This window comes from Pristiophorus japonicus, chromosome 17 (assembly GCF_044704955.1).
Source record: "Pristiophorus japonicus isolate sPriJap1 chromosome 17, sPriJap1.hap1, whole genome shotgun sequence".
NCBI lineage: Eukaryota > Metazoa > Chordata > Chondrichthyes > Pristiophoridae > Pristiophorus > Pristiophorus japonicus.
In genome coordinates this window covers 9,921,030-9,931,797 of record NC_091993.1, presented here as the reverse complement: position 1 = coordinate 9,931,797, position 10,768 = coordinate 9,921,030, and the positions used below count along the sequence as shown (strand labels likewise).

The following is a 10,768-nucleotide window of genomic DNA, read 5'->3' as shown; positions in this document are numbered from 1 at the left end:
CTTGTGGGAGACACTCCTAACCTGGACTTTCAGGTATAAAAAGGGGAAGCTCCACCCACCTTCATCACTTCACTGCTGGCTAATAAAGATTACTGGTCACAGAGTGACCACCTCTCTCGTATAGGCCTCGTGTGCATTTGTACTGTATAGTAAGGACATATTACCACTCTCTCTCTCTCTTCCCCCCCCCCCTCTCTCTCTCTCTCTCTCTCTCTCTCTCTCTCTCTCTCTCTCTCTCTCTCTCTCTCTCTCTCTCTCTCTCTCTCACATACATATATATATATATATATATGTTGATTGTTGCCTTCGTTTCAATAATATTGCATGATGGCATGTCACTGGATACAGAATTTATTCTGGGTATGAAAAACCCGAGCAGCCCAATTGATTACGCGTGGCCATGTCAATACGTGTATTTTCAACCTTCAATTTTTTAGTTTGTATTAAAATTTAAGTTTGTCTTAATTAAATCATGAAAGTGCCTTTGACTTCTTTCCAGAGCAATGTTTCAAAACGATGTCTTTGGATATCTGGCTAGAATTTCTGCAAAATTGTACATTGTATTTAAAAATTAAATACAAAACTGATAAAACCTCAGTCTCCAGAGCATTATCTTCAAATACACACTAATCATAAAACCATTATGGTAATGTGCCTTGTGAGAACAGTATCCTGGACTGATACTGCAAACCTGGCACCACATTAGTCAAAATGTTACAGCTCTTTGAGGAGCAAGGATGAGTGCACTGCTATAAATTTGTATTTTTCTCTAAAGTTCACGAATTCAACATTGCAACTTATTGTGATAATTTTCCAAGATTAGCTGTAATTACAGGATGTTACTAATGAATTTTCTTTCTCTCCACAGCAAAACTGTACAATCAAAAGTGGACTGCATTTTGGTGAGTGCATTATATGCAAATCAAACTTTTTCATTATTTATCATATTATTTTGAATTAATATTTTACAGCAATTAAGTACTGACCTTTTGAACATAGCAACTAATATGACCTGAGTAAGTACTTTGTATGGTGTTGATGGAGGCTATTTCTATGATTTTAAAAAGTGAAAAAATACATTTATACAGTGTCTTTTACATCCCTCAGACCCATCTCAAAGTGCTTCAAATACAATTAATTATTTTCAAGTGCAGTGACTCATTTTCAGGAAAACACAACAGCAATTTTGCACATAGAATCCCATAAACAGCATTGAGATGATTGACCAACTAATCTGTTTTTTAATGGTGGTAGTTCAAGGAGGAATACCGATCATAGCACTGGGAAATCTTCTTGCTCTTGCAGTAGTGCAATGGGATCTTTAACATCAAAATAAACCATTGGAACAGGTAGTTAGAACTTTGATTTTCTGTCTTTTGCAAAGGCTAGTATCTCCAACTGTACAGCACTGTCTTAAGGTTTGTCCTGACTAAGATACAGTATTGTTGTGTGTCCCAGAGACGACAAAAAAGTATTAAGTGCCAATTTTAAATCCAGAAACTGTCACTTCTCATACCTACATTTTGAATATCCATATATAAACTATAAATACCCCTCTTCTGTAATCTCTCTCTTCCGCCCCCCCCATACTAAAAAAAATGCCTAATTTCCTCAGACTTGGCCACCATTCAGTTCTCACTAGGAAGCACTTTATTCTGAAAAACCTTGGGTGTTTCCTGTCTTTTAGGTCTATTCGTGCTAATGCTTTGTGTGCAACACTGTTCGACACGACTAAACTGCTAACTTCGTTCACTTCTGACTTTGTGATACAAAGCATGTTGAATCACTTTTTCCCCCTTCCAGCAACTTGCTCCTGTTTTTATCCTCTTCCCCACCTCTTGATGCATGGGGTACAGTTCCATGGCCACTGATCATCCTCTGCTACCTCCTCTAAGTGACCATTATGCATATGGAACTTGATGGTGAATGTTGGCAAATTATTTTACTGAAGCGGACATCATAGCCAAACTTGATCCTGTCTTCACACAGTTCTGTTTGTAACAGCAGTTGCAGGACAGCAATGAATCAAATAATCATAGAATGATGCAGCACAGAAGGAGCCAATAGGGCCCATTGTGCCTTTGCTGGCTCTTTGAAAGAGCTATCCATTAGTCCCACTCCCCTCTTTCCCCATAGCCCTGCAAATTTTTCCCATTTCAAGTATTCAAATCCCTTTTAAAAGTTACTTGAATCTGCTTCCATTACCCTTTCAGGCAATGCACTCCAGCTCGTAACTTGCTGAGAAGGAACCCTAACCAATTTTAAGATTCTCATTTCTCCCCACCCCCCCACCTTGCCAAATTCACTTCTAACCCCCTGCTGCTGAAAGGCACTAATTCCACCACAGAGATTGAAAATCAAAGTTGGAGCCTTCCTGATGTGAGTGAGTCAGCTACTCGAGCTTAACCTCACTGAACCATGAATCACTTTTCAAAGGAAAGTTACTAGTTCAGTCTGAAAAGAGATGTTGATCATTGGCTTTTCCCCTGGTCCTGGAGGCCTAATTCTGGTTTGGTTCTTCCTCCAAATGGCCTGGCTGAGATTTTGAAACGCTAACAGCTGTCGCGTTCCCTTTTTGCCTGGAGACTGGTGTATGGAAATTGACAGAGAAACGGTTTGAAATTATGCCAATGAAGAATTTGGTTTGACAAGTTGAACTGTATTATCACCCTCAATCAAGGATAATTTTGTGTTCCTTGGTCAATCTCACTGTTGCTAATTCATTTTTAAAAAGTGATTTTCTGTCGACCCTTTTTATTAAACTACTGGTGATTTGCCCATGGCATGGTTCAAAATGAATCCGAGGATATGCTGTATTACAATGTGGGCCCATTAACTTTTCTTTGTGACTTCAACAAAGCCAGAAATAACTTTCCCTCATATTACATATCTGGAATTGCTCCCTCTCCCTGACATCATTCTCCCCTTAAGAGCATCTGATTCTTTCCCTCTGCAAATATTTCCAAAAGGCATTCGATAAGATGCCACATAAAAGGTTGTTGAGCAAGATGAGGGCTAAATGGGTCATTTTCAAATTGGCAGGCTGTAATTAGTGGGGTGCCGCAAGGCTCAGTACTTGGGCCTCAGCTATTTACCATCTATATTAATGACTTGGATAAAGGGACCAAGTACAGTGTATCCAAGTTTACTGATGATACAATGCTTGATGGAAAAGTAAGATGTGAGGACTCAAAGAGCCTGCAAAGGGATATAGACAGATTGTGAGTGGGCAATAAGGTAGATGGAGTATAATGTGAATAAATGTGAGGTTATTCACTTTGGTAGGAAAAATAGAAAAACAGAAGATTTTTTTTAAATGGTGAGAAACTATTAATGTTGGTGTTCAGAGAGATTTGGGTGTCCTAGTACAAGGAACACCGAGTTAGCATGCAGGTTCAGAAAGCAATTACTAAGGCAAATGGCACATTGGCCTTTATTGCTAGAGAGTTGGAGTACTGTGCACAGTTTTGGTCTCCTTATTTAAGGAAGGAAATATTTGCCATTGAGACGATGCACGAAGGTTCATTAGATTGATTCCTGGGTTGAGAGGGTTGCCCTATGAAGAGAGATTGAGAAGATTGGGCCTATACGCTCTGGAGTTTAGAAGCATGAGAGATGATCTCATTGAAACATATACGATTCTGGGGGGGGATTGACAGACAGGGTAAATGATGAGAGATTGTTTCCCCTGGTTGGAGAGTCTAGAACTAGGGGACATCGTCTCAGTATAAGGGGCCTGCCTCTTAAGACTGTGAGATGGGGGAGGGATCTACAAGAAGCATAACCAGCCTAAATATAGACAAAACAGGGAAAGAGAGCTTTGGAAAGAATAAAGGGAGGACTTTGATAGAGTTATAGAACAGGAGTCTAAAAAGATGGTTAAACATAGTGAGAAGATATCCTATTAAAAATGAGTTAAACTGTACAGCAATGCACACAGTGTCCGTAATAAAACAGGGGAGCTGGAGGCAATCGTGCGTTGTGAGGAACCAGACATAGGGATTACTGAGACATGGCTACAGAAAAATCAGGACTGGGAATTAAACATTGCAGGGTATAATATATTTAGAAAAGATAGAGAGAGAAAAAGGGGAGGTGGAGTAGCTGTACTTATTAGGGATAACATAATGGCAGTCGATAAAAATGACTTGGCCATCAGCAAGACAAAAATGGAATCCATTGGATCGAGATAAAAGATAAAGGATCAGTGACACTAATAGGCGTAGTCTACAGACCACCTAATTGTGGAAGGGAGGTGGAGGAAGAAATTTGCTGACAAATTAGGGAAATGAGTAAAAACATAGAATAATAATTTCAACTACCCCAATATTAATTGAACAGAAGAGGTAGGAAAAGGGGATAAGGGAATGGAATTCCTACAATATATACAGGACTCCTTTCTAACCCAATCTATAAAAAGCCCAAAAAGGGAGGATTTACAATTGGATCTAGCAATGGAGAATGAACCAGAAGAGAAATAAAAGCAGGGGACCATCTAGACAATAGTGACCATAATATAATACGCTTTAAGATGATAATTGAGAAGGACATAAGTATGACAAAACCAGGTTATAGATTGGAGAACCGCTGATTTTTGAGGGGCTGCGAATAGAACTTGGGGAAAATAAAATGGGCAACAATATTGGCAAACATCGATGTAGAACAGCATTGGGAAACATTTAAGTGTTCAACAGAGTGCAGGAAAAATATATTCTGCTAAATGAAAGAACAAACTAAACATTGAGACTCCATGGATGAATAAAGCCATAAGGTAACAATTGAGAGTGAAGAAGGAGGCATACATTAAGTACATAGACAGCAGGGGAGTGCATAATAAGGGAGAATATGAAGAGATTAGGAGAGAAGTCAAAAACAATTCGGAAGGCAAAGAGGAAATATGAAATTAAATTATCAAGAAACATAAAACAAAATAGTAAAATATTTTACAGGCACATCAATAAAAAAAGAAAGGTAATAGGGCCTTTAAGGGATAGACAGAATAACACCACAGGTAACGCTAAAGAGATAGCAAAAATATAAAATAATTATTTCGCTTCAGTATTTACCAGGGAGATAGAACAGGGTGGACATGACATTAGATGGTGAGATTAGTGAAGAAATAAGTCCATTTAAAATTTAAGCGTTATATTAAATAAACTAATCAAACTAAAAGAGGATTGCATCCACGCATTTTAAAAGAATCTAGGGAAGAGATAGCAGAGGCATTACTACACTTATTTAATAATTCATTACAAAAAGGTGTAGTGCCAGAGGATTGGCAGATAGCTAACGTAATGCCTATATTTCAGAAGGGGGAGAGAACATGTCCAGGGAATTATAGACCAGTCAGCTTAACATCGGTGCTCGGAAAAATAATGGAATCCCCACTGAAGGAGAAAATAGAAGAACATCTAGAAAGCAAAAATATAATGATGAATTGTCACCATGGATTTCAAAAGGAAAAGTCTTGCTTGACCAACCTTATTGAATTTTTTGAAGAGGTAACCGAGAGTAGACAATAATAAAGCAGTCAATGTAATTTACCTAGATTTTCAAAAGGCCCTCGATAAAGTACCCCATAATAGACTGATTAACAAGGTCAGAGAATGTGGAGTCAGGGGACAAGTAGCAGAATGGATTGCTAGCTGGCTTCAAGACAGAAAGCAGACAGTAGGAATAAAGGTAGTTATTCACTGTGGCAGAAGGTGGGTAGTGATGTTCCACAAGGATCAGTGCTGGGACTGCAGTTGTTCACAATTTACATTAACTATTTAGACTTTGGAATCAAAACACAATTTTGCGTATGATACCAAATTGGGTGGGATAATAAATACATAGGTGGACTGCAACAAATTACAGGAGGACATTAATTAACTGGCAGAATGGGCATATAATTGGCAAATGAAGTTCAACACAGATAAATGTGAGGTATTACATTTTGGTAGGAAGAATAAGGAATTCTCATTACTTGGAGGGCGAGAGTCTCGATGGGGTAGAGGAACAAAGGAATGTCGAAGTGCAAAATACACATCACTAAAAGTTGCAACACAGGTTAGTAAGGCCATAAAAAAGCAGCCAAGCACATGGGTTTATTTCTAGAGGGATAGAATTGAAAAGTAGTGAAGTTATGCTAAACCTGTATCGAACCTTGGTTAGACCACATTTGGACTTACTGCCAACAGTTCTGGTTGCCATATTATAAAAAGGATGTAGTGGCACTGGAAAGGGTGCAGAGATTTACAAGGATGATAGCAGAAATGCGAGGGTATACATATCAGGAAAGGATGAACAGGCTGGTTCTTTTTTCTCTTGGAAAAAAGAAGGCTGAGGAGTGACCGAATAGAGGTCTTTAAAATTATGAAATGTTTTGATAAGAGTGGATCCAGAGAAAATGTTTCCACTTGTGGGGAAGAGCATAACTAGAGGCCAACAATATAAGATAGTCACCAAGAAATCTAATTGGGAATTCAGAAGAGAATTCTTTACCCAAAGAGTGGTGACAATGTGGAACTCGTTACCACGGGGTGAGTGGTTGAAGCGAATAGTATACATGCATTTACAGGGAGGCTCGACAAGCACATGAGGGAGAAGGGAAGAGAGGGTTATGCTGATAGATTTAGATGAGTAAAGACGGAAGGAAGTTTGAGTGGAGCATAAACACCAGCATAGACTGGTGGCCTGTTTCTGTGCCGTATATCCTATGTAATGAGGAATTTCTTCACTCAGGGTTGTGGATCTTTGGAATTCTCTGCCCCAAAGTGCTGTGGATGCTCAGCCGTTGAGTATATTCAAGGCTGAGATCAATAGATTTTTGGACTCCAGAGGAATCGAAGAGTATGGAGATAGGATAGGAAAGTGGAGTTGAGGTTGAAGATCAACCATGAATTTATTGAATGGCAGAGCAGACTGGGGGGGGGTCTTGTGGTCTACTCCTGCTCTTAATTTTTGTGTTCTTAAGCAGCATTGTTCTTTGTGAACTCCCTCCCACCCCCTGGTGTGCTGTGCTGTGCTTCCCGAGTTGGGAGTTTGTTTAACTGAACAACTTCATTATTTAATTCAGCAATGATGAGTTCGAAAATTAAGTCTGACTAAATGCACTGCTGACCTCATATAATTGCATGCTGAGGAATGGACCTACATAAGGCCAAGGCTTGTGCCTGGGCACAGACTATTATAAAGGAGGTGTTTGGGATGGGCATATTTTGCTTAGGGGGCAGGAAGAAAGGAAAGAGGTACAGCAGATTATAGTATGGTAATATCTACTGGAAAAAATACTAAATATTTTGTGGTCGCTGTTGCGCTCATTCCAATTGCTTTGGATTATTACCCATCTTAGCTGATTTGTGATTAGGTATTCTCATTTTTGCACATTGTTTGACAGCCCTGTCAATAAAAAAATGTTGGATCAACAAAATCTAAACAAAATGACAACATGTGTATAGATAGATGGATTAAAAATAGGTAGCATGTTTTGGGACTTGGGTTGAAAGGGTGTTGAAAGCAGATTCGATTGTAACTTTCAAAAGAGAATTGGATATATATTTGAAAAGGAAGTATTTGCAGGACTATGGAAAAGAGATGGGGAGACGGACTAATTGGATAGCTCTTTCAATGAGTCGGCACAGGTACGATGGTGCAAATGGCGGCCTCCTGTGCAGTATGATTCTATAATTTTATAGCGTGGCTTGGACAAACAAAACACTTATACAGAAGATCCAAGAAAGACTGCTGCAATGGTTTGGACATGTTTCAAGAATGGAAGCCGCTACAATACGTTCCATGGCCCTGCATACCGAAGTACCTGGAACAAGAAGCCGAGTTAGACCAAGGAAGTGCCAGATAGACAGCATCAAGAGTGACTTGTCACAGAAAGGGATACTGATGACTGAACCAACAATAAGGGAGTGAACTAATTCAGCTGAGCTGACCGGACCGACAGGAATTTAGTAGTAGTATTTTCAGATTGATGGGTGTGAAAAAGTTTTGAGTAAACTGATTAGTTTTACATGCGTTCCTTGTGCATTTTTCGTAGTGCTGGCCTACCTTCCGACCTGCCAGTATTTGAGCAAATCAACACCTTTAACGAAACCTGAAATTACTTAAGCCAATCACAAAAATGTAACATGATGTTCCATACTATTGCACATTAGGTGTGACATGATCTATATGCAACACCAATAATTGTGTAACTAGTAGGTGCTCTGCCTAATATTCTGAAATTAAGAAAAATTTACAAAAACATGGTGTTTTCATTATTTTTTTCCTGAGGTGCATTCTGGGTTGGCTGTTCTCCGCATCATTGACAAAGTGGCATGTGTGTTGGAGCGAGGTTGTATAACATTTCCCAGAAATTTGGTTGGTATATTGCAACATAGTTGAGTCGGATTTTGTGTCAATAATGATACTTAGTGCACTGAACACACTCGGTACTCCCTTTTTCTGTCAAGTGCATTTTTGTCTTTTAAGTTGTCTGACTTAGATATTTTGAATGTTTTCCCTTTGAATAATTTGCTTACTCTCTTTAATACACTGATTACATTTTGCACATGAAAACATTATTCTTTGTGTGTGTGTGTGTGTGTATGCACAACTGAAAAAGGTCCCAAGTAGAAATATTTGAATAATGGGATGGAGATTTTTAAACTTAGTGAAAGTATATTCAAAATCTGCCTATTTTGATGTAAACAGTATTATATACCTGATAAAAATGCGATAAGGGTTGTATTTCTTTCAACAATTTTAACGTGCTCATGGTAGAAAGGCAGTTTTCATAAATAGGCAGCTTGTCCTATGAACTGGAACCTGCACCCTTACGCATGCCTTGAATAAGATTGTGTATAATGGGACTAGGAATTACCCCTTAACTGAGATCCTTTCGAATGACAACCATGTTCTGTCCACCTGAAAAGGCGGTAAATTGCGCACAGTCAAACTGTTGCGCTCAGCCTTTACTATAGCTGCTTTCCTATAGAGCTGTAGCCAATGAAACCTGTGGTCATGCTTTGGAAATCTCATTTTAACAGCGAAATTTACCCCACATTTATTTTTATCTTTCTTGTCTCGTGTGCTTTTAATTTACTTCCCAAAAAGTATTTGTGCTTTAATTAAAATTTATTTTTGCTTTCAGCAAGAAGTGATGAAGTTTACAGATCTAGAAAAACTCTACCTCTACCTTCAGTTGCCTTCTGGTCCTAGCAATGGAAACAAAAGGTAAAGCCAACATCCATATTATGTTACTCTTTATTTAGCTTTTCAAGGAACTGAATGTTTATAAATAGTAACTAGTTGTACAAAACGAGCAGCAACAAATGCTCTCTGCCGCTTGTACTACCAAATATTGAGGAGGCGAAATCTGCTATTTTAAGTGTTATAAAATAAATTGTATATATGAATTGTAGAAACCATAATCTAATGAAAAATGATTAGTACAGCGTCTTTCTGGTTGACTTTGCTCAGTGAATGTTAAAAGGTTCCAAGCATGTTGGAAAAATACCACAGACTGTTAAATTTAGCTACCTATATTTATCATGTTATCGTACATTCGCAGGATCCATAAGTGAATATAAATATACTTAACCTTTTGAGGGCTGTAGCAATTCTTCATTACATGCGAAACTAAGTTTCAAAGTGTGTCACGTTAATTCTGATGAGTATTTTCATAATTTAGCTTTTGAACATTCTGTGTTGAAGTTTTAAATGGGTGACCAACTTTCAGGACAAAAAAGGATTTCAGAATGGCATCAGTTTGAAGCACCATTGATGTCAGTGAGCAGTGGGATGGAGGATTCATGCCACTAAGTTTCTAATCTCAACCTTGCTGCTGCAGGGAAGGGAGGGAAATTAAATCAGATGGGCAGTCTTGATGGTCATTTGCAGCCACTTGAAAATGGTATTGGTAAGCTGAAAACCAGCCACCTACCATGACTTCCTGTTTTTGGAAGCCCAGAGCTCCAGAGACACTAATTAATAATGGAAGAAAATACATTTGTTTTAAAAAAAAATACTTGTTCACTCTCCACCAGTAAATGAATATGTTGACATCTAAAATGGGGGGGGGGGAGAAAAAGAGAAAACGTTGGGACAATTCCCCCCTCTGAGACCCCGATATTATATCGTAGTAATATTGGTCACAAGGTTCTCCCCTTATCTGATGTTGGTTTTACTGTAAGCCTGCCCAGATTTATTTTTATATCATTGATCAAAGTTTTCTTCTTGCAGCAGGAAATATTCAGTAGTTTATCTCCCACACTTTACTTTGTGTTAAGCTGTACTATCCCTGCCCCTTACCACACACGTTTGTTTCCTCCCCCACTCCTCCATTTATCCTCTCCCAAGGATTTTGGTTCAGGTGGAGGCCATCCTTTTTGTTTAGCCTTTCCTTGCTACTCTGGTTGATGGTCACCACTTCTCTCATTCTACACTATCCATGTGTCCTGAATTGTCCAACAAGGCATTTTGGGTTACCATATTCTGCAGAGTATAATCCAGAAACCCCTCAACCTCTCTGATGATGTAAGGTGTGGCCAAATAGTCCTCAAGCAGAGATCCTCTGCCCAAGAGACTCTGTTTCTGTTTACACTGAGGAATTGTGATGGCCCATGTATCACACTCCACACACATCACGAGGCTTCCCTGCAATGCCATCCCTCTGTGTTTAACTTCAAATTGTAGCTAGTGTTGATCTGAACTCCCACCAGCACCAAACTCAGGCAAGAGACAAAAGTGATCAAACTTGTCTTATTTTTTTTTTAAAAAGCATCTGGTTACA

The 10,768-nt window shown here is 38.8% G+C and overlaps 1 protein-coding gene across 2 annotated transcripts in view; it reads left to right on the top strand.

The window, feature by feature from the left end:
- The window catches only part of LOC139227529 (DNA-binding protein RFX7), a 76,486-nt gene that overhangs the window by 25,722 nt on the left and 39,996 nt on the right, over positions 1-10,768 (top strand). The window contains exons 2-3 of one of the 2 annotated variants that reach the window (XM_070858333.1): positions 869-902; positions 9,128-9,210. In XM_070858333.1, the coding sequence (XP_070714434.1) occupies positions 869-902; positions 9,128-9,210 (117 nt within the window). The remainder of the gene's footprint in view (positions 1-868; positions 903-9,127; positions 9,211-10,768) is intronic. The other variant, XM_070858334.1, reaches the window with a different exon arrangement.